Here is a 24,300-nt window from a genome sequence, read left to right as displayed (position 1 = left end):
TTGGGCTTCATTTTCCTAATCTGTAAAATGACAAGATGAGTTGAAATAATCTCAAAGGCTGTCTCAAAGGCTGTATGACTTCTACGTCTGTTTGTTAGTCCAGATATTTCTCTTATTGGCTGTAACTTTTAATTGATATGGTAATTCTTTTGATATAGGAACATGAGATCAAGGAAATGTTTCAGTGATCTTGTATTTTTGTTCCTAAAATCCTGTTCAATTCCTATTAATACAAGGTCCCTCCTGATAGGTTTTGGGGGTGAGAGGAAGAGGTGGCTGTTAGCGTCTCCCCCAGTCCTCAGTTCCAGGACACGACAGACCCGATCAGCCAGGAAATGGAAAAACCCGTATTTTCCCAGCTCGGTCATGTCTTGAAACACTTCCAGAGTCCAGGCACTTTGTTTAGTCAACAGTACAAGATGAGCCCAGCAAAGGATGGGATGAATTCAGTGTTAACTTTACCCAAGTTTGTTCATGAGCCTCCTCTTCCTTGCACGTACTTATGGCCTTGTGCTTACCTCAAAACAAAGATTTGCAGGAATCTGGTCACAAACTGAGTAGAAAATTGAGGTACAGTGAAATGAATTGGTCTGGCTGCCTAATTTTCTTTCAACCCGCACTGACTTTCAACCCATTCTGACTTGTAGGCCTTCGAATATGAACACTCACTTACTTTCGACATGGCCTAGAAGTGGCAATAGTTCCTCACCTTGCACAGCCACTCCATCTTTGGGAGGCCTTGGGGTGGGGGTGGGGGGGGACTTGTCCTCGTCTGTAGGCAGGGAGAAGTGGCAGACCACAGCCTCCTTCGGTATGATTTCAGGGCAGTGCCGGCTTTTCTGCCAGGTTGGTCATTGGTACTGGATCCTGCGGATCTCTTGGCCTACTGTGTACTTCTGAAGGCATTGTCAGCTCCTAGGATAATTATAAAAACATTTCTGCAGCAAACTCTGGTTATTCTTTTGGAAATAACAGTGTGCTGGAATTATCGGAAACTTGAACACGAAACCACTAAATATACAAACTCTGCAGTTGTAAGAAACCTCACAGTTAAAAACCATTTGTTTGGGTTTTTCCCATCAGACACCAACTCCTCGTCTCCTTTTAGAACTCCTAGGACAAGAGTAGGCTTCAGAAGTTACTGTTCTGGTTTTGGAGGAGGAATGTCGAGCTCTCACTTTGGAGGAAGCCCATCATTTTATATGTATGTATGTGTGTGTGTGTGTGTGTGTGTGTGTGTGTGTGTGTATAGATAGGTAGATTTTTTAAAACTCTTCTCCACCTTACATGGGATCTGGGCATAAAAAAACAGTGTCCTACTTTGACAGACCTGGAAAAGAAGATAGGTTTGTTCTCTTCCCAAGGTGCCCGAGCTGTTGTTCAGCAGTGTTTTCCCACCGGGAGCTGGTATAGGCTGTGGATTCCATGTGGGAGAGATGGATGTTCCTTTATTTTTCTACTGAAGCTAGAAGGGGGTATACCTGGTCAGGCTTAGGAAGGTGTTTCGCATCCCTCTTCCACACTGGACCAGTGCCAGAGGCAGAAGAGCACAACTGAATTTAAGGATTACAGGCTTTTCTCATCCACTGTCTCCATGCTGTTGGATCATAAAAGGAGTGTCATGAGCAGTGGTGTTGAGAGGCAAATCTTTGGCAGTCAGAAGTATTAATATAACTGGCTCAGCAAGAACCTCCATGAAGGTAGAGGCAGAAATTGATAGTTGTAGATTTTTGTGCCGTTAACTTAGATTCTGCATTGTGTTGATTGACACTGGAGTCGCTTGACAAATACTGTTGTTGAATTCTCACGGGAACACTGACGCCAAGTCACAGGTACTCGGCACTGTCCAGCCTACTTCATATTTGCTACTAAATGTCAGGGATGATACTCAATTACATTTTCTCAGCTTTTAAATGTTAACTGAAAAAATAGTTATATGATGAGTTAATGACAGCAATAATGACAAAAGTAGGCAGGTAGAGTGTGCTGTGGAACGTCAAAAAAACACTGTTGGAGTCATTGTCTTAGACCCAATTGAAGCCTGTGTTCCTGGCGTGGATTCAGGACTGGGCTCTTTGTTTCCTCCTGAGGTGCTCGGCTGCCCTCTGGTGGTCGAACAGAATACACATTTGGTCAATTGCCCTTCAAGATCATGTTTGTATTTCAGCAGATGGGTTTCTATCCCAAGTATCTTGCTTCAACTTTCGTTTCCAGTAGAGCTCTGAAATGTAGAAACCAAATATAGATCATACAGGAATGCTGGCTGTCACAATCTTCTCTTCTAAAGGTGAATTAGACTTTTCTCAGATGATCTTAAATAATGAGCTAGATTACTGTCTGCTTGGAAAGACAGGTGTGAAAAGGCAAGAAAAAATAGATTGGTAGCAATGAAAAGTCATGCAGGGAAACTTTCATTAAGAGGGCCTGTGGTAATGAATGGTGCACTTGTATTCATTGGATTTTCTGTTTAATTAGGGACTATTAGAAAGTCCTTTTTATTTCAATTCTTGCTTATAGAAACATATTTAAGGCATTAGACTACTTCTCTACCTGAATAAGCAGACTATAGACAACATAATTTTTTTTTTGAGAAAGGTGTCACTCTCTCAACCCAGTTGGAGTGCAGTGGCATGATCATAGCTCGCTGCAGCCTTGAACTCCTGGGTTTAAGCAGACCTCCTTCCTCAGCCTCTTGAATAGGTGGAACTACAGGTATGCACCATCATGCCTAACTAATTTTTTAAAATTATTTTTTGTAGAGACAGGGTCTTGCTATGTTGTCCAGGCTGGTCTCAAACTCCTGACCTCAAGCACATAATTGAAATTTTGATATGAGTTTTTATAGGGATTCAGGGTCACCTTTAAAAGTACTGGACATTGCTGGTGTTACAGAGATGTAAGGTGTAAGAGAATAAATGGAATATCTCTTTAAGGTTATCTCCTTTTAAAAATCTTCAATGTTTTTTCCTTCCGATGTCATCTCTTTTATCCTAAAAATCAATCATAATGAAAAATCTGGTTAGCTGAGGATTATGTTTATTAGGAATTTTCAATTGAAAGTTTCACCTGAGGTTTCAGAGATCACGTTCAGCTTGCCCGATGATTAGGACTCTTAACCAGAAATCCACAGACATCTTGAGGATCTGAGGGACGAGTTTCAAGGGGAATCCACAACTTTCTAGACGTTGGAAGCAGTATTTGAGTGTGTTCCCTCCTGTGCTCAGTTGGCAGATGTGAATGGGGTCATCGAGGAGGAGTTCACCATGGCCCGCCTGTACATCAGCAAGATGAAGTCAGAGGTCAAATCCCTGGTGAACCGCAGCAAGCAGCTGGAGAGCGCCCAGATGGACTCCAACAGGAAGATGAACGCCAGCGAGCGGGAGCTGGCCGCCTGCCAGCTGCTCATCTCCCAGGTGGGCCACTCCTCTCCTCCTCGCTGCACACCCTGTCCCCTTGACCCCTGCTTCTTCCACACCCTTACTGGAGCATAATAGGGGTGGTCGAAGGACTTTGCTTCACATGAGCATGGCCTCCCCAGGCAAGGACAGCACAGGGTTACTCCAAAGGATAGGTTTTGTTGTATGAAATGCTTGCATTCTCATGAGTCCCTTCCCTTTTTAAAGGATATAGCCTACTATCTATCCACCCATAGATGGACAGATAAATAGATAGATAATGAATGGACAAGATTGGATAGAATCTCTAATACTCTTCCCCTAGCATTCCTTCATCTTTTACTCTCTACTGTAGGTCCAGTTGAATATGGGGAAACAGAAGCCACTGCTACTATACTATTACTAATAGTAATGGCAGGTAGCACTTTACTGAGTCTTCATTACGTGCCGTGCACTGCTAAGCACTGCTCTTTCTTACTTGATCTTAAAAAAAATCATGGTAGGCAGGTTTTATTATTGCTCTTCTTTTTTTGGATAGGAAACTGAGACTCCGATTAAATACATTGTCCAAACACACACAGCCAGTGAATGGCAGGGCTGGGACTCCAGCCAAAGCCCATGTCTTCAAGGGCTTTTCACCCCCAAGAGCACATCTCATTTGCTCAATGAGTAAGGCTCTTTTCTTCCCATTGGAATGGCATTTTCATTTTAATAAGGTAGTTTCAGAAAACAGCAACCCAGTTCTGGCCTGCGATTGATACCTGAGCGTGGTGAGTGGGTCTCATGTTTCTGTGAGTGGTCAGTGGTGTGCTGCTCACTGTCTTATGTCAGGCATGGAAACAGCCAAAGTCGTTTGTGGGAAACAGATACCAACATGGATTGGTGTGTCCAGTAATACTGAGAGGCAGACAAAAGCACACTTCATTCTGATGTGCTTTTAACCATCATAATATGTAATCACAGAAACTTCCCCAACCTCCTATCTAAAATGGATCCACAAGGTTCCATTTTACAAGCAACATAATAAGCAAAAAAGATTATTCAGTGCTGGTGTGTGACAGTGAAATTGATATATTCATACATTGTTGATAAAAGTATAATTTGATCAGTCCTTTTGGAAAGTACCTTGGAAATCAAAAACCATAAAAATGTAAGTATATTAATACTTTGATCTAGTAATTTCCCTTACAGTATTTTTCATTTGTAATGAAAATGAAAAATTTTTATTTTATATGGTATTATCATTTCCTGGTTAAAAATATTAAAAGCTTATATGCAGGTGTTGGGCACAGTGTTATTTTATGTTATAATAAAATAAATTACCCAAATACCCATTGACACACTAATAAAATAAAGGTACATGGAAGAATATTACACAGCTCCTATAAAAAATTTATAAAACCTAGCCATTTGGAAAGTATAATTATATAAACCGAAAGTGCTGAGTTATATCTATGCTATGCTTTGCAACTTCATGAAATGTGCATTCCTGCAGATAAGACCAGGAACCTAAAGGGGAAATAGTTGATAAGTTTGAGTGGCTTATGGAGGAAATTTACACCACTTTTTCTGGATTTGCTTCACATCTTTATTTTTTACATATATTATTATCATTTATAAAAAGACATTTTTATAATGTATAAAAATTGAGAAGAAAAATGCTAAACATTAGGAACAGTGCATCTCAAATGTGATTTCTGGATCGCCCATGATACTGACAGCCTGTGCTTTGAGCAGTCCTGCGCTAACGTTTGGGGGCTGTGGCTAGGGTACAAATGGAGGTGCTGTGGCCTGCAGCCCAGCCTCTTCTTTTTCCAGCTGGACATTCCAGCTCCACGTCCAAGTTCCTTCTGCACCCACTGCAGCTTTATGGAACTGATAGAACTGTGATGACTACAATCTGTGTACATGGATGAGGAGGAGGCAGTGCTGGCCCTGGGTATGGCCTTTGGGCCATTGGAGCAGGGAGTTCCTAGGTCTCCAGTACTCAGTGTGCTCTAGAAGGGGATGTGGGCCCAGGACTGGGACCCCCATTGCCCAGGTCTGACATTAACACTGACTTTGGTGTTTGAGATCAGAGTCAAGGATACTAGGATGTTTTACGGTTAAAGAATCCCTGCGTTAGAAAATTCTTTCTACATTAGCCACAGGCACCCTTTCCCATTACGTGTTATTTTGCACTCTGCTATAATTTGCAGAAAGCCAAAGATTTGATCATTATTTCCTGGGATTCAGAAGTAACAGAAACCTCGGCCTTTTATTTTCTCATGTGATTAAGGAATCTGACAAAAATATTTCCAGCAAAAATGCTGTCATCTTTGTTTACCCTCATCCTCTTCACCAACAGCTATGCTTATAAAATGACTGCTCCAGCTGAGTCATATTTTCTGCAGAAGTTATTTCGTTAGATTAGAGCTCAGTCTCCAGGGTCTTTCTGCCTAAATGCGAGCTCTCCGGGTCTGGAGGGGGCAGTGTTCTGCATACATTTTCCATCTGCTGGAAGTCACCACTGTCCCTGTTCAGCCACAGACTTCCATTCTGTTCGTTCATTCCACTGATGGTTATTAAGCATGTATTCTCAGGGAGAGCCGTTCCGCTAGTATTTATTAAGCACCTGCCCTCACAGAGTGAACAAGGAAAACAATGGATAGCGTAAATCATGTAGAAGTTAGGTGCTGTAAGAAAATGCTGGGACCTGCACTGTGTGACTGTGACTGTGTGTGTGTGTGTGTGTGTGTGTGTGTGTGTGAGAGAGAGAGAGAGAGACAGAGAGAGAGAGAGAGAGAGAGAGAGAGAGGTTGAGGGGGGGGGTGGAACGTTCCCAGGGAGAAGAAAATGGAAAATGCAAACCCCCTGAGAGAGGAACTGGGGTGTCTGAGGGACAGAAAAAGAAAAGACCTAATATTTGAGTTGCAAACATGGAGCCCACTGTCCTCGCCCCTTTCTCTCCAGCACGCTGAGGCTTTGTTACCTCACGTTAAGTGGCTGGTGAGGAGGGGCCCGGCCGCGGGCGGTGTCTGCGGGGAATGAGGCAGAGAAGCAGGCGGAAGAAACAGAGGTCTGCCTTGGTTCACGATTCTGAGTCCCAAGTAAATATGCGCCGCTCAGTGTTGGTTCTCAGAAAAGGGACTCAAGAACTCCTGCTCTATTGTGTTTTCCTACTAGACCTTCCCAGGTGAGCCTGGATCAACTTGCTAGTTGTTCACTCTTCCCTTTGCCCTCTTTGCTTGTTTGAAGCACGAAGCCAAGATCAAGTCTCTGACGGACTACATGCAGAACATGGAGCAGAAGAGGAGGCAGCTGGAAGAGTCCCAGGACTCGCTCAGTGAAGAGCTGGCCAAGCTCCGGGCCCAAGGTAAATATTAGACCACTCTGCAGGTGTCAAACGCCTGGCCTAAATCAGACGGTCTCTGGTTGGCTGGAGTCATGATGTTCAGTTTTGCCCAGTTAAAGCATTTCTAGGTCTGCAGAAAATAATAGCCATAACGAGAAATTCTTTTTTTCTAGAAGACTGTCCCCACCCTGAATCTGCTGTTCTTTCGATTTTCCCGCAGGCCACCCAACTGTCCAAGTCAGAATCCTCCTCTGCCCCACCTCCTGCCTCCATGCAGTTGCCAAGGCCTGTCCCTTCCACCTGCTCATTTCTGTCCTCATTGTCACTGTCCAGGTTAATTGAGGATTGTGGCTATGTCCATCTACTTGGGTGGTCCCCCCCCACCCCCGTCTGCTCTGGGCCAGCCACTGTGCTGCATCCTAAGGGGCGATTATAAAATTCAGATCCTATTGATGTCCAGCCTCATGCCTCTTACCCTGCCGTGGCATCCTGTTGCTCTTAATGTAAAGTCTGAACTTCTGCCATGGCTTACCTGGTACCCTCTGCCCTTGAGCAAGCTCTTCCCTTTGCCAGGCAGCCTCCCGACCCCCTTTGCTTAGGGATGTGCCCAACACGTAGGAGGCACTTAATAAATATCAATAAATAGAGGCAGTAGTTCAAGAGAGGTGATGAGAAATGCACAAACTATAACAGGATTAAGAATGTATGTGTTAGGCCAGGTGTGGTGGCTCATGCCTATAAACCTAGCACTCTGGGAGGCCGAGGTGGGCAGATTGTTTGAGCTCAGGAGTTTGAGACCAGCCTGAGCAAGAGCGAGACCCCGTCTCTACTAAAAATAGAAAGAAATTATCTGGACAGCTAAAAATATATATAGAAAAATTAGCCGGGCATGGTGGCACATGCCTGTAGTCCCAGCTACTTGGGAGGCTGAGGCAGAAGGATTGCTTAAGCCCAGGAGTTTGAGGTTGCTGTGAGCTAGATGCCACGGCACTCTAGCCTGGGCAACAGAGCGAGACTCTGTCTCAAGAAGAATGTATGTGTTGTGCAACATGAAACCAGAACACACATACTGTGGACTGCAATGGAAATTATTAGTGTCCTTTTTTTTGGAAAGCAATTTAAAAATATGTATTAATAATCGTAACATTTCTTCATACCTTTTGATCATCAAATCTCAAATACTCATTGCAGAATTTTAGATTAGAAAAAAAAAAAAAAAGAAAGCTACCTAAATGTCTACTAGTTAAATAAACTGTGGTATGTTGTTTCATAGAACATGTTTTTATACTGGAGATGAAATGTATGAAGGTGTGCAGCAGTGTTCATGATGCAACTGTTAGGTTAAAAATCATAATATATAATTTTATCTTTACTGTGGTTATAACTACTAGAAATGAATGGATCCTTGTGTTCCTGGGAATTAATATTTAAAATAAAAATGGTCATGATTAGGGTAGTAGGATTGGTGATGACGTTATCTGTTTTTATTTCCTTTATTGTCGTGTACAGTTATTTTCTCAGTAAACAACATTTTGTTTTAAATGCCGAGGCAAATTAAAAAAGAAAGAGAACATACCCACCACACTATGACCTTGCAACAATTTCTTTATGTAGTAGCAAAGGAATGTTAGAACTAGAGTGAGCCACCAAAAACTGGACATGGAAAATAACTTTTCCCTCTTGGACGTGGTTTCTGCAGTGGGGCACTGAGTAGAAATAAAGTAAAGGTGAGAAGACCTGAAATAAAGTGGAACAGACTAGAGAGAAATGATGAATTGAATGTTACTGTCCCCACCTCCCCAGTTGGGGCTGCCCCATGCACCTGTCGCCCCGGGACCACAACTGATGGGGCACAGGAGTGCCACCAGCAGCCCTGCCCCAGATGCGGGCCCTCCTGTCTAAGCTCCAAAGTGTTATGTTATATTTCTGTTCTCATCCTTACAGTGTGTTTGCCTGCCCCAGATGCGTAGAGCATGAACAGCTTACCCACGGGAGGGAAATTAGCTCTTCTTGACCTTCACGGAGGGCTCTGTAATCTGAGAAGCCCCTTTGACCTCAGGGGTCGCTCACAGCGGCCAGGGTGTGAGGAAGCGAGTCCTCCAAGGTGTGAGGTGACACAGAGCCAGGGTGCAGTTCTAGGGTGCCGCCTCCCGGGTGGCACATTTCCCCTGCAATCACCTCTTCCCGCCAAGGATTCCAATCCCACAGGGTGACTTAAGTAACTCGGCAGGAGAGGTCAGCTGTGGCTTTAGCCAGGAGTCCTTTTCTGGGTTGTAATTGGTGATACAAGCTGATGTTTCACGCTGTTGCCATTTTTCTTGTTTTTTAATTTTTGCTGTTGGGTGTTAGTTCTGCCGAGTAAATCTTAAATCATCATTTAAAATTCAAAACAGAAAAAATGCATGAAGTCAGCTTCCAGGACAAGGAGAAGGAACATCTGACGCGGCTGCAGGACGCTGAGGAAATGAAGGTGTGTGCGGCCGCCCCTTCCATCAAGCCCAGGCTGCATGTGATGCTTTTGGACTGGATTTCCTTGTTCTAGGAAAATCTGTCGCCTTCAGATCTGTGTATGGCAGCATGGGAGGAAGAGGGAGGGACCACTGCTGGGCGTTCAGAGCTGATCTCAGTGTGGCCTGGCTTAGGAATGGACGGGAACATCCAGAAACCCCGAGACGTCCGCAGACGATAGTCTGTGTGGCATTAATACCTTCGTCCTCCCCCTCCTGGTAGGGACAGAGAGGGCAGCACACCCCAGTCACTGCGTGGGCCACATTCTTGGGGTTCACCTCTGTAGCAGCATTCACCCCTCCTTCATAGGGAAGAAAACCTCTCCCGTCAACCTTTGCAAAGAAACACTCCAAATCTGAGTTTCCATCTTAAACACAGAGATTTTTATTCTGGTCTCTTTTTAAACAGTAACGGAAAATTGATAGGGAAATAAGACTTTTAAGTGAATAAAATAAGATATGAGAAAATGTGGGATTTTGATTAGTTTTAGGCAAACTACAGGGCTCGTTGAGTGAAAGCCCATAGTTCAAGCGATGCCCACGGCACGACCCTGCTCCAGCCAACAGGACAAAATCGTTCCTCGCCTCGAGGAGCCCCTCTCCTGTCTTCAGAGTGCTGTGGTCGAAAGGTCTCCCTTGAACATCACCGTAAATCGGTGCAGCAGGCAGGGCGGGGCTGTCACCCAGCTTTGCAGGCAGGGAGCGCAGTGCACACGGGCCACAGGCCTGTCTGAGCTCACGCAGGTGGTGAGAGGTCGGTGCTCTGTGCTTGGCCTGGCTGGAGAAGCCGTGTGGCTTGGGTGAGCTGGAGAAGGTCAAGGGGAAACTTTTTATTTAATTAGGGGACTAATTTGCTCTTAGGGCCATTCAGTTTTATAACAGATCCCGGGTTTTGTTGTCCCAATAAAGCAAGGCCAGGTTCTGGGGACATAAGAGCCAGAAATGCCCCCGGCTTGGGGAGCTGACATCTGAGAGACCTGAGGTAGGAGGCAGGTGCGGATGCAGGGCTTGTCACAGAGTGGGCTAAGTGCCAACGAGTGCATGACACATTTCTCTTGGCCTGGGTTGCAGAAGGCGCTGGAGCAGCAGATGGAGAGCCACCGGGAAGCTCACCAGAAGCAGCTGTCCAGACTTCGAGATGAAATTGAGGAGAAGCAGAAAATCATTGATGAGATTCGGGAGTGAGTTGGCCCGGGAGCTCTCGGGCTGTGGGGGTGGGCACGACTCTGTCCTCTAGGGGCCAGCCCAGGAGGACACGGCTATTGGCCAGAGGCCCTGCCCTCCTTGCCCCGCGGGGCTCTGCGCTCTGCCCTGGGGATGCAGCGGCTGGGCGTGCTGCTTCCGAGGTCTGTGCTCCCATCTGGAGCTGAGCCTCCCGGAGCTCCGGCCAGGCAGGTGGCAGGCGGGCCCAGCTGCCCTTCCCAGCCCCCGAGGGGAGGGTCACGTGGGCAACTGGGCTGGCAGACGCTGCCCCAGTAGGTGGGGAGACTGTCTGAAAGTACCAAGAGAAACCAAACGCGGCAGAGAAGGCAGGCAGTGCCGCTGCCCGCTCACCCCAACACACACATGCTCACACCCACTCCCGCCCCCTGCTCACATGTGCACACTGCTTAGGGACCACACCCTCACGTGTCTGCGTGCTCGGAGGTTCCAGTGGCTTGTGGCCCTGCCACCAGGATGGCATCCTAGCAGTTTGTCTCTGGTGACACCCCGTCACACCGTACTCCTGCCTTGGGGCAGCTGCTGAGGAGCCCTGCTCCGTAAGGCCCTCCCCCACCCCCCCCCCACCTTTGGCAACACAGAAGTCACTTAGCTGGCAGGTGCCTTTGGGACCCCTCCTGGGGCTTCCTGATGTTTTTGCCCAGTGTATCCTCTTGTCAATCTCTAAATCTGACTGCAGAATAATGTTTTTAAATGTTTCAAATAAAAGACAGAGGATTACAAAGAAAACCAATTATACTGAAATACAGTTCCATCCACTGACGCTCCCCCCCACCCCAGGGACTAGACCGAAGGTTCCCTCCCTTCCCGCTTTCTGTAGACGAAAGAAACTGATTTCTGTAGGGGAAGCAAGGTGAAGTGATTTACTTAAGGTCACACTGCTAAGTGGAAATCAGACTGGAGTTAGAGTTTAATTCTCTAGACTACTGATCAAAATCTCTCTTCAATGTATGGAAGCTGCTGGCACACTGCATTTGCATTTTAAAGGAGGAGACTGGTGACCCCAGCAAAAGCCTCAGTGGTGTGACTCCGGCTCTGTGCTGCATCCCCCTAAGGAAGGCACTTGGCATCCTCTCTCCCCTTCTCCCCCCGGCCACCCCCATGCCATCGCTCGAGCTGTGCTTCGTGTTCAGCACGTCTCATGTTCATTATTCTGATTAATCACCCTCAAAGTATTCAGCCGGAAGGGAGGGGGAGACAGAGCGTCCGGGAGCGAGTGAGGAGGTGGGGAGGCTGCCCTGGCCTGTGCCTTTCAGGTGGATTCTGGGCTTTTCTTCACACAGGATGTAATCTCTTCCTTTATAGTCGCTGGGGTGTGGCTGTAGGGAAGGGTTTATGGTTTTATGAGTAGTGGGCTGATGACAGTGTTGACCAGACATGCTCAAGCAGATGGCAAGTTTCTGTTTGCAGCAGAACCCAGACTCTTCTCTTCACAATTCTTCTCTCTCTACCCGCTCCTCGAGGGCTGCACAGAGCAGGGGCTGTCCCTGTGTCAGCGAGGCATTTGGACTCGGGAGATGCTTTCAGAGCATCTGATCAGAGAGCGGGGAAGGTGGCAATGGCCACGTGAGGTTGCCCGGGTGAGCGCATGCCACTGAGGGGCCGAGGAAGCAGAGTTCTTTGGACAGGGCTGGGGGTGGGGTGCTCGCTTTCTCTGTTTTAAAATACCAGCCCTTTTCCCATCTCATTATTTTTCCCCTGAAGCTCTTGCACAAGCAAACTATAAATATATCCTCAAAGCCTTATGTTTCATGCCTTTTAGATGCTCCCCAGAAATTAGTCTTCACTTGGGCAGGAGGAAGCTGTGAGGTTGCTGTCTGATCCCTCCGAATCCTCCAGAATTGCCGCCTGTAGCGTACAGCACTAATGGGGTTGGAACAGAACCACGGTTTTAGTCGGATGACTCAGAATTTCAGATTGATGTGGAATCTATTGCTTTTTCCTCTCAATTTCAGTTTGAATCAGAAACTGCAACTGGAACAGGAGAAGCTCAGTTCTGATTATAACAAGCTGAAAATAGAGGACCAAGAGAGAGAAATGAAACTGGAAAAGCTCCTGTGAGTGCACTCTGCATAATTTCCTGTTTCTCTCATCACTACAATATTCTGGTTCGATGGGGCTAATTTAAAGACAGACAATGGCTGTTTGTGTTCTTGTTTGGTTGGTTTTGTTGATTTAGTATCTGCTTAATTTCTGATTTCCCTTCGGTGGCTTAGGGTTCCTTTCTGTTTTGCAGATTGCTCAATGACAAAAGGGAACAGGCCCGGGAGGACCTCAAAGGGCTGGAGGAGACAGTGGTATGTCAAGATGTTTCCCAATTCATTTTAGTCTCAAAGACCAGATTAGTTTGTGATTTGTTGAATTGTTCATTCTAAAATTTTATCTGCGCACACTTCTGTGTATCATTTGAGACATAAAACATCCTATGGAAAAGTGGGGTTTGTAGGATTTATTCCCCAGCTCTTGGCAGAATCCATCCATCCATCCATCCTAGAGCTTAGAGCTGTCACCCGAGAGCCCCTGAGCAGGAATTGAACTGAATTGCAAATCGGTGCCTGCGGTTTTACAGCCTCTGCACTCTGTGACTGACTTCCACTCCGCATTCCACAGATACTTACTGAGCATCTCCTAAGGGCTGGCATTCTTCTGGGTGCCTGGATAGATCGATAAACACCAGAGATAAGATCCCTGCCCTCATGAGGCTCCCGTGTAGCCAGGGAGACATGATAAACAGCAAGGAAGGAAATCATGTGCTGCATTAGATGGGTACGGAAGGTGCAGAGGGTGGTGGCTGGGGGAGGCCCCATGAGGAGGTGACATTTAAGCAGGGACTTGAAACAGGAGAAGTGAGCCATTGGGATGTGTGGGGGGAGCATTCCAGGCAGAGGCAACAGCTGGTGCCAAGGCCCTGAGGTGAGCCCGTGCCTGGCATGGTGAGGGCCAGCAGCAGGGTCAGTGTGGCTGGGCTGAGGGAGGGGCAGAAGGTGGACACAGAGAGGGGAAGGTGGGGGTGGCGCCGGTCAGCTAGGGCCTTGAGACCTGCAGGGCTTTGGGCAGAGGAGTGACAGAGCCAGCTTACCTCAGTCCTGCATCTGGAGTCTTGGCTTCCTCTCCTCCTGGGGTGGCTGCCTGGCTCCCGGGTCCATGAGAGACCTCCAAAGGGAGCACTGGTCATGCCACACAGCCTGTTTTAAGATAGCCCATTCCAATATAGCCTCTCCATTTGGTGAAAGCACCTTTGGACAGCTCACAGGGTGCAGCAACAGGGAGAACTGTTGTTCAGATACAGTCATCCATTGGATCCCATTCCTGGGCCCTGTGAATCTGCGTGGGGCTGAGCCCGTCCCCGAAAACCCGGCGACCTGGCTGCAGGCAGGCGGTGGCTCACGTCTGGACCTGAGGCTGAGGCTGCTCTGGCCCCTGGGCCAGTGGTGTTGGTTGCTCCTCACAGCCAGGGAGGGGAAGTGACACACGCCACTCAGGACGGAAGTGTTAATAAGATGCCTGTGTTCAGGGGGAGTTGGGCCCTTCACGCACCGGGAAGTCTGGAGAGGGCGGCTGGAGGGGAAACTGAAACGAAGCCACGAAATTGCTTCATCTGCATCTGTTTCACCAGAGAAGTGATACCCATAATTATAGATAATTATAGAAATTCAGAAAAATATTGAACATTAAAATTTCAGTATATTCCCACCAGCCAGAGAGATCAATGCTATTTCAGGATGTTTTCCTCCTTCGCGCCGTGAGCTCAGGGGCAGCCTCTCACCCCGCCGTCCCCGCCCGCTCTCGCACCCGCCACCCCTCACACGCACTTGCACACTCACGTAGGTGCTCACGGGTCCCCTGCTCACACCCACAGGTCCCCGAGCCGCGTCAGCCACACTGGCCCTCTTGCCCTCCGCTCCACATGCGGGCGCTCACGACGGGCACTCGGGCAGCGTGTCGTGCAGTCGCACACGCACCGGTGACCGGCTGCGCTCGCTCACTCCCACTCACCTTCACTCTCACCCACACAGACGCGCGTGCCTTCCTCCTCTGTCACACTCCTGCGTGAAGGGACATTGCATCAGTTCTTTGGCCTTTTTTGGGTGTTTGAATACGATACATCTTTTGAATGAGGCATTTTCCCCAATGGCATCCCCCCATCGACCCGCTCTCCCTCCCTCTCGACTCCGTGCCCCCGCTCCACGCTCACCTGTCCCGCTCACCTGTCCCGCGCACACGAGGGACCCACTGACGCCGACGCCCACGAGCTCTCCCTGCTCTCACCACCCACAGGTGTCACACACACACCTTCAAATCCGAGATTGGAACCCAACAGCATACGCCGTTTTAGGCTCGGATGTTTTCACTCAGCCTTGGAATCCTCCCCACACAGTAAACAGGCCCACTGTCCCCGCCTGGCGGTTGTCATGGCCTCCTCCTGGCAGCCACCATGGGAGGTTGGACAGGCCGGCGGGGTCCACGCCGCTCCGGCCCCAGCAGCTGTCTCACTGGAATGAGGCTCTGCCTGGGCTCCGGGGAGCCCTGCTCCTGCTGCCTTGATGGGCTCCTCTGGTCCCACCCTCACCGTCCACTGTGACAGGAAGCTGAGCCTGGAGCGTCTGCACGGAGGGTGGTGGCTTGTGACAGGAGCAGGTTTGAGGGAAGCAAGTTAGGAGTAGGGGAACGACAATGAATATGGTCGAGGCAGAGGCAAAAAACCATGGCCACAGGCAGCCCAGCGAAGTTGCCTATGCGTACATGTGCATAAATACAGACAAACGATTGTAAATGTCCTTAACTGCCCCTCCCAAACGGTTTACTTTGAATCCACCTAAAAACAAACAGAAACAAAAGACACTTGCCAAACTCAGGACTCTATTTGGTACTTACACCTAGAGGAAATGCCTGGTGCTTGGACGGGGCGCCAGGTCTTCTCCTCTCACTCCCCTCTGGTGTGGTGGTGTTTTTCATGAGAAACGTGAACTGCGATTACAGTTCAATCAGTGAAAATTCACTGATGCAGGAGAGAGAGCGAGCGTGCAGGTGGGTGCTGGCATCGAGGAGCAGAGCTCTGGGGACTGGGCTCCCGCTGGCAGGGCCCGGGACACTGTGTCTGCACCAGCACCTGCACTGCAAGGTGGCGCAGCCTCTGACAGGTACTGTGCACACATTACTCACAATCACAGGTCCATTTGGCTTCCTGCAGACAGCAATCTACCTCATCTGGGGGCACAATTGGCTTCAGGTGCTTCTTATTTCAACACAGAATTGGACCCAGTAATAAGACCATAAATTAACAGAGAACCTTGATTGCAAGAAACTCAAGTGTTTCCATAGTGTTACAGCCTGTCTCTTCCTTTTTGATGTCGGCATGTGTGAGATGCATCCCTTAACATTATGTGTTAGAACAGGTCAGTTTAGACAAATTGAAAAGTTTAAATGCAGAGCTGATTTCTCTCCTCCTCCCATATAGGAGCATATTTTGCAAGGGACTACTGGTATCTCTTGTAGTAAAAACATGGAGACTTGAACAGAATGGAATATCTTGATCTCCTGATCTTGTTAATAAAGATTACCAGGTTTGGCTCATGGCCTTGTATCAGCAATCTAATTCCCAGGGGTTCGTTTGGAGAAAATAATCCAAAATGAAGGAAAAAATGCCCCCAAGAAGTTAATTACAGTGAAAGGTATAACAGAAAGAACAAAGGGAAACAATAAAAGCCTAATGAAGAAATGGCTTTTGTGATATAAAATATAATGCATCAAAAACTCATTCTAGTAAAGTTTATTGAACACTTAGTACATGCCAGAAACTATTCTAAGAGTTTCATAAGGGTTGCCTCATTTAATCTTGACAACAACAATGAGGCCACCACTATTTTTATCCTCATGTTACAAATAAGAAGACAGAAGCACAGAAAGGTTCAATAACTTGCAGGGTCGCCAGGGTGGCAGGTCCACAAAACACCCCATCCACAATCTCAGTGATGTGAGGCCGACGGACTTGTGGACTTGGCCTGAAGGGGGTGTGGAAACGCGAAAAATGTCAGTTGGTTAGGGTGAGAGGAATCATGGCTCCCTTTTAATTTAAATGTGTTGGTATTCTATATAATGTTTATATAATAAAAAGAGAAAAAAGAATCCATTCTGATACAATATAGCTCACTGGGAATTTTTGAGAAAACTTTTAAATTTGAGGGGTTCAGGAAAAAATTGTTTCCATCGAGAGTGCAGCACAGAAGGAACTTTGTTCTGGTTCACAGGTCGTTGTCTAGGTTCTCGGGCTCCGAACCTGGAGGTGCTCCTGACAGTGACATGGGGTCCGGGGCGGGCGTGGCACGGGGCGGGTCACAGCGCAGCGGCAACAGCTCGTCTGTGGCGGGCACGGAAAGCATGTGTGGGGGAGTCTTGGGTTAACAATCTGATGACAAATGCGTCATAAATTCAGTGTGTTTCCTCACTCAAGTGGCCTCTTAAAAATCTCTTCCAGTCTCGAGAACTGCAGACGCTTCACAACCTCCGTAAACTCTTCGTCCAGGATCTGACCACCCGAGTTAAAAAAGTAAGTTCTATTTTTGTCTGCATGGGACTGAGAAGAAAATAAAAGATGGCCAGGAAGAGTCATTCTCGGTTGAAATATCGCTTGCTTAAATTGGGGCTGGTTATGCTTAAAAATTAATTACTTCAAACCAGAGAATGTTATTAAAAGAATGTGCTAGAGGCAAAAAATACTTGGGAACATTTTTCCACCTGATTTTTCCTTCTTAGTAAAAGACAGTTATAATGCTTTCTCTGGCATTCATTTCAAATGAACACATATTTGGCCCCTACTGTGTGAAAACCACTGCTTTGCTTGATGCAGGAACACCCAGGGTAGTATTTATGTATGTATTTATTTATTTAAAAATTTTACTCACCACTGTACTAAAGAGGACCCAGAGCAGTCTTATCAGACAGCATTGCCCTGAAGCCTGGAGAAGTCAGACCATGAGAACCCCCTGTTTGTCTGATCAGGGGCCGTTGGGGGCTAGGGCAGAGTTTATGGAGAGCTTCAACATCCAGTATCTTAATTGCCTTTCCCAACAACCATATAAGTGGTACTTAGTATTCGTGTTTTTGCAGATGTGGAGGTAGGCTCAGATGTTAAATACCTTACCCAAGATTGCACTGCTGGGAAGAGCCAGAGATGGGTTTGCAGTCCAGGTCTGTGGGAGCTCTGGCTCTGAGCTGCTTTGGTTTTCAGGCTGCTGTGGTCTCAGGAGACTCCATCATGGTGACCTCCTGAGCAGCTTGGAGAGGTTTAAGGAAGGAGTAGGAGGTTAAGGCAGCAAGGGGGCTCCTCTTTCAAAATGTTGAAAAGTGATGGCTGAGATGCGATGGGCCATATGTAGAGAGGTAGGACAGGATTGAAGGGAGGTGTATTTAAGAAAAGTGTGTGCGTATGTGTGTAAAAATGTGTGTGCACATTTGAGTGTGTGTAGGTGTGTGAGTGTGTGTCCGTTTGAAGGAGCCAAGGGGATGAGGTCAAATACCTTAAACAGAGGAGGTCATGGATGGAGTCAGGTCTGAGAGGGATAGAGTTAACAGCATGGATGGACACATTTCGCTTGGTAAGGAGAAGCGACACATTTTCCTAGAGGTGGGGAGTGGAGAAGTCAAACTGGAACATTGGTGGGGAAATATGTGGCATTGGAAAGAAGCTGCATTGGCTGACTGGGATCTTCTCAGTTACGTGGGGCCTCAGTCATGGGTGGGGAAGGAGGGAAGAGAACGGGAAGCCCAGGGAGACTGGTGGAGGTTCAGGCAGCCATGGAGGGATCTGCTAGGTGTGAGCGAGAGGACTGTTGAGCCGTGGTGCAGACGTCTAGCTGAGGGTCAGGATCAGGGGTTTGGCGTGGCCCCGACGGCATGGTTCTAGAGAGCTGAGAATGCTGGAAATGAAAATACAGGAAGCAGGCAGAGGACGATGGGAGATTTAAAGGCCTGAATGGCAGTGGCCCTGCAGTTGGGTAGTGACCATAATCATCAAAATACAAGTGACCATTGGACCTGGACGAGGTAGCAGGGTGAAGCCAGAGCAGAGGCGTTGGGCAGGGAGATGGGAGATGGGGAGGACACCTGGCCAGGGGTTATGACAAGGCCTGAAAAGGTTCCACCTGAGGGGGAAGTCTTGGAAGCTGTGACCACAGGGGGCTCTGGTCTGAGGGAGGGTTAAGAGCTTGGGATCAGACTTCCCTGATTTCATTATATAAAACGCTCTGGGAAAGCCCTCCTTTGAGACCAGTGGTTTCCTATGAGTGGTCCTGTGACCAGGGGCAGCGCCATCACCTGGGAACCTGTTTAGATAGGCACATTCTCAGACCCCTCCCCAGAGCCACTGAATCAGAGTCTGAATCCAAACGCACCCCTCCTCCTCCAGGGGAGTCTGGTGCAGACTCGAGTTTGAGAGGCTGTTTGAGATTGAAGAGCACAGGTTTGAGATGCTCATATAGCCATTACTCTCGAAGAAGGATGATGATCTCTTTTGTAATCAGACAAAGCAAACACGTTGTCATCTTGGAACTCCAGGATGTGTTTGCACCTGTGTCCCCCAACTTGTCCATGCCACTCAGCTTGCCAGGAGTGCAGTGTTTGTGCCAGTTTTAAGATCTGATAAATTTCAAGAGTTTACCCAGCACCCGGAGACTGTGGCTCATTTGAGACTGATTCATTAAGGAATTTTATAGAATCGGAAGCTGAAGGGACAAGCAGAGGCCACTGAGATTTCCCAGGGGACTATAGACACTTGCTTAAAAGCTTGATGACTTGTTATCGCATCATGATGGCTGAAATCAAATTTAGGTCTTGGATTTATGTTTTCACATTGGTTCTTCTTACTTAATGAGTTTTGAAATGCTTTCCTTTGAAAAGATAGTCCCTATTTACCTACCTACAAGGGAGAGCTATATATATTTCACTAAAGAGAAATCATCTGTAACTTTCAAAAGCAGATTTGAAGAGTTTTTTTTTATTTCCCAGCCCTCTAAAATAGCTCCTTCTTAAAAGCGTTTTAACACTTTTGATACCAAGGAGATTAATTGGGAAGTGCGTTGAGTCTAAACTTTTAGAACCTCTCTTTATTTTCACTTTCAGAATACCCTTTGATGGGAATGGAGTTTTTTTTTTTTTTTTCCTAAAAGAAGATTTAAAATATATCATCTTCATTATCCTGGGGCGGGGGAGGGGAGCAGTGGGGGGTGTTGTGACGGCCTGTCCCGCTGTCCCCTTGGTGTTGACGCAGAGTGTAGAGTTGGACAGTGACGATGGAGGGGGCAGTGCCGCCCAGAAGCAGAAAATTTCCTTCCTGGAGAATAACCTGGAGCAGCTCACTAAGGTCCACAAGCAGGTAGGAGAGTTCCGCCGGCCCCGTGCCTCCCTCTCTCTTCTGGGAAGAAGCCAGGTGTGGCCGCAGTGTGTGAGGCCGATGGGGAAGGACTGTATGCCGTCAGGGGACGTGAGTGCTGGAGAGGTCCTTAAAAATCCTTCAGTCCTCGGTGGCTTCCCTTATATATAAAATATTTTCTTTTGTCAAAACCAAATGTAAGGCATTGAGTTTGAGCTCTCTGGGGCTGGAGAGTCGGGGGTTCAGAGCCCTGTGTTTTCCTCCTGCCTCCACCCCTGATTTCAGACCCCATCTGGCCTTGGCATCTCCCCTGACACCCCTAAGGCACCTCCATGGACCCGAAGGCTCCACAGAATGCAAAGTGGATGCCACCAAAGTGGTTCAGGTTCCTTATTTTCACAGACCGGGAGAGGAAGTGACAGCTTCAATGCACAGGTGGGAAGACTGGGACTGGAACCAGCACCCTCTCTGCTCTGCCGCCCTATTCCTGGTGATCTTGGGACTTTCTCAGATCCCTGCAATACCCCGGTATTTGTCTAGAGTGGCAGAGAGTGATAACTCTGTCCAAACCCAGCAGTGGTTTGGGCAGGTCATTTGTCTTGGATCCTCTCTGTTTAAATGCAGGCATGTCCATGGCGGTTTTCCTTCTTTAGGAATTGGGATGTGATGGAAATGGCCCAGCTTTTTGGACCACATGGCCAAGGGGATGGCATTTCTCTTTGACCTAAGTCTTCTTCAGCATTACTGATGATGGCATTTATTCCCCCAGGGGAAGGATGACAGATTCAACATGGTTGAAGTCAATCAAGCAAATTGTTGATAAGAAACACAAAAGTAGACACTACCAGGGAACTTTAACTAGGGCTCCAAAATCTGTTATTTTACTCATGAATTCAACTAATATTGATTAAAAACCTACTCTCTGCCAGGCACTGGAGCTGGTGCTACCCAGCAGTAGCTCACTTTGTATACATTTTCTCATTTTCAAAACTTCTCTTGATCCACCATGGACTATTATGTAGTTTCCTTGTTTTATAGATGAGAAACCCAAGACTCCTGGTCAAATGACTACACCCAGTCAGGTGGCCCAGAAATAATAGAGTGGACCCTTGAGCTTAACCCAGGGCTGGCCTGTTGCTTCTTAATTGTGGTGAGGAACAAGGAGCAATACCCTCATGTTACCTGGTAGCTTCTGGTTATGTTGCAAAGCTGTATCCAAACCACATGCCAGTGTGGACCATGGGACGGACGTGGAAGGAGGCCCCGGAGAGCTCTAGAACATGCACGTTTTTCACCGAGTGCTTTTGAACTGGCTTTAAACTTCTCAATTTTCTTATGCTAATGTTAGTGCTAGTGGTAAATTTTCTCACACTATTCCCCGCTTCCCTAAACCAAAAGAGGAAGTCCTGCCCCAAATGGAAAGTTTCCTGTGGCTTAAATGGCTTTTCATTTTTTCCCCCTGCCCCCCCTTGCACCCCTCAAATCATGTGTTTAGCAAACTGGAGTCCCAGGGTGTGGGTTTTTTTCTTTTTCTATACTGCTCCTTGGGCTTAGGTCACATGGAGTGTAAAAGACGACTTGCTTCTAGCTGCTCGCGTTTGCCTCCCTGTAACTCACCCCGTTTCCCCTCCCGCCCCAGCTGGTCCGGGACAACGCGGACCTGCGCTGCGAGCTGCCCAAGCTGGAGAAGCGGCTGCGCGCCACGGCCGAGCGCGTGAAGGCGCTGGAGAGTGCGCTGAAGGAGGCCAAGGAGAACGCCATGCGCGACCGCAAGCGCTACCAGCAGGAGGTGGACCGCATCAAGGAAGCCGTGCGAGCCAAGAACATGGCCAGGAGGGCCCATTCGGCCCAGATCGGTATGCGCGTGCGTGGCACCGGGGCTGGGGGGCTGGGTTGGCCGCCCACCTGGGACCTTGCACTGCCCGGTAGCATCTGCAAGGCTGGGATGAGCCGGCAGGACCTAGCCCTCAGAGCCCCTGCGCTCGTTCTGGGAGAACCCGATGTCAGGCGCCTGCTCCCCTACCTTGAGATGTTCCAGCGGACATTGTGGTCTCAAAGCTTCCAAGCTAAGCAGAGAAGCCAGTCTGGGCTGTGGGCAAAGGTGTTGGCTATGAACGAGGTGCACTCTTAGAAATGCTGGAATATGAGGCTGTTTCTCTGCAAGGCCCGAGGGCCCCCTGTGTTCCGCACCAGGTGGGACTGCGGAGGAGCCTGGGTGCAGCCAGAAGCCTCGGGGAAAGCCTCTTGCAAGTGCAAGTTTGGAAATACCCTGGGAAGAGCCAGGCTGGCACTGGCGACAGGGTGTGGTTCCGGGCTGGCAGGACACATGGGAGAGGCCTGGAGTTATAGCCCCTTCAAGACCTGTTTGGATTTGGGCACTTTGCACATGTAGGAAATGAGGGTGTAGCTGAGTCACAGTTCCCACGACAGAGCCATAGGAATAAAAGGGATTTAGGTTTTCTAGAGTCTTTTTGTTTTAACTGAAATATCTCCAATAACATGTAATATTATTTCCCATCAGATATTGATATGCAGATACATTATAAACAGCAACTTCATGTTTCTAGTTTTAATATCACACCTTAGCATAGTGGTTTATTGCATTTATTGGATTTCATTATCCTTTGAAAATCTGCTGGAAACTATGGACCCTCTCGCCAGAAAAATGTATCACAGGCAGAGCACTGTATTTGGTTTCAGGGGCTGCAGAGATTCCCTTGGAATTCGTGGGGGACCTATAATCTATTTTAGATAAAACTGAGTCTTTTGTTTCTAATTTTTCTGAGCCTGAATTAAAAATAAGGCAATTGATGGGTAAGTTCTCTCTGTCCCCTAAATATTTGGGTGTCCTGAATTTGCTAACTGTACTGATGGGAGGGCAAACCTTCCATTTTCAGAAATTATGATGTTAATAAGAATTGTGACTCTTAGTCATCACATAGGACCTGTAGGTGTCTGGGTTGCTGTTTCTAAATGTCTGTTCTCTCTCCTTCCTGTCGGTTGAATATAGCCAAGCCCATCCGCCCTGGACACTACCCGGCATCATCTCCAACGGCTGTCCATGCCATCAGAGGGGGAGGAGGTGGCTCTTCAAACTCCGCTCACTACCAGAAATAAATACAAAGTGAGTCCCTGGTGTCAAGGGTGCTTTCTCTGTGCTGCAGCTCCGGGGCGTATCTGGAGGCAAAGTCTTCTTGCCATCCCAGAGCCCGTGCCTGGCTGTCTCAGCCACAGGAAGTGGACCCTCAGTCTACCCCAGGACAGGCCTCGGGGTTCCAGGTAAACAGACACCTCGGCCTACCCTCACCTCAATCTAGAGCCCTGGGGTCGCCTAGCTGAGGCCACCTAGGGCCAGGTGGGATCCTGGGCCAGGCTCCAGGGGCAGGTGAGGTGCTATGACTGATTCACCGGAGCTTCCTTTTGTCTGTGGGCCTCTCCTCTGTAGCTGGCATCCAAAAGGGCATTACTTGTTTGTTAACTGCTTTTACCAAGAACAGGCAGAAGGGGGGGTTGTTGTAAGTCTCGGGAACTGAATATAAAGAAAGAGCCAGATAATATAAAGTCATATTTTTAAAATTACTATCTGAACTCAACAAGTGGGTTTTTAAGAATTGTGCTAATTTACATCGAGGTGGGTCCTGACCATTTTTTTTCTATGAGGTGGTGGTCTGCAAGCTTCTCTGCCCACAGCCCACACACAACCCACAGCCTGGCATTGCTCTACCAGCAAAAACAAAAGGAAAGAGCAGCATGCTTTAGAAAAGAGAAGGAGAGTGCTGAAAGCCTGTCCTTTGTTACTGAAATGGAGAAATGAGGTGACTGGTTAGGTGGCCAGAAAACTTTGTTTAGAAAAACTCTGACTTTGTATGTGCGGGTGGGAGGAGGTGGCTCTGAGCGCTGTCCTTGCACTCCAAGCCCTTATGGGGTGGGAGGGAAGCTGGCTTACGAGGCAGGCGAGTGTGCATGATGTGCAGCTGTGACGACCCAGGGCAGCTTGGGAGAGCGGCGATTCCTCCTCACCCCGTCCTTTTTGCATCAAGGCAAGCAGGGAGTGCCAGGGGCTGCAGCCTTCACCCAGGGTGAGATGCCAGCATTGCCAAGGCTCAGCCTAAAACTTCCAAGGAGGACACTTTAGTGGCTGCCCCCAGAAGACTTTCACCTGTGCTGCCCCAGGCGGTGCCAAGACTCAGGCCGGGTGCCTGTGGGATCAGCAGGAGCAGGAGGCAGCCCTGCACCAGGAGGGCAGCCCCAGGCAGCCCGAGGGCAGGCAACCAGCAGCTGCCGTCTCCTAGGCGGGTGGACGGGAAATGGCCTTGGCAGCGGGCCACCCCATTCAGACCTGCTCTCTGTGTCAGAAATAAAATGAAACTCGATGTTATGAAGTTGCTTTGACTGCATGTTGTCAGTGTTGAGGCTGATACCCGAAGGGAACTGTGAGACCAAGTTGGGCAGCTTCAACAGAAAAGCCCGACAGTG

At 48.1% G+C, this 24,300-nt stretch overlaps 1 protein-coding gene across 1 annotated transcript in view; it reads left to right on the top strand.

Annotated features, from left to right (window-relative positions):
- The window catches only part of KIF5C (kinesin family member 5C), a 129,007-nt gene extending 106,052 nt beyond the window's left edge, over window positions 1–22,955 (top strand). The window contains exons 16-25 of the mRNA XM_045558778.1: window positions 3,225–3,413; window positions 6,633–6,750; window positions 9,123–9,199; window positions 10,308–10,417; window positions 12,413–12,514; window positions 12,694–12,754; window positions 16,933–17,004; window positions 19,723–19,827; window positions 21,464–21,680; window positions 22,835–22,955. Of these exons, the coding sequence (XP_045414734.1) occupies window positions 3,225–3,413; window positions 6,633–6,750; window positions 9,123–9,199; window positions 10,308–10,417; window positions 12,413–12,514; window positions 12,694–12,754; window positions 16,933–17,004; window positions 19,723–19,827; window positions 21,464–21,680; window positions 22,835–22,941 (1,158 nt within the window). The 3' untranslated portion in view covers window positions 22,942–22,955. The remainder of the gene's footprint in view (window positions 1–3,224; window positions 3,414–6,632; window positions 6,751–9,122; window positions 9,200–10,307; window positions 10,418–12,412; window positions 12,515–12,693; window positions 12,755–16,932; window positions 17,005–19,722; window positions 19,828–21,463; window positions 21,681–22,834) is intronic.
- Window positions 22,956–24,300: the final 1,345 nt, after the last annotated feature.

Source organism: Lemur catta, chromosome 8 (assembly GCF_020740605.2).
Source record: "Lemur catta isolate mLemCat1 chromosome 8, mLemCat1.pri, whole genome shotgun sequence".
NCBI lineage: Eukaryota > Metazoa > Chordata > Mammalia > Primates > Lemuridae > Lemur > Lemur catta.
The sequence above is the reverse complement of the archived record's forward strand: the minus strand, read 5'-3'. Positions and strand labels throughout refer to the sequence as shown.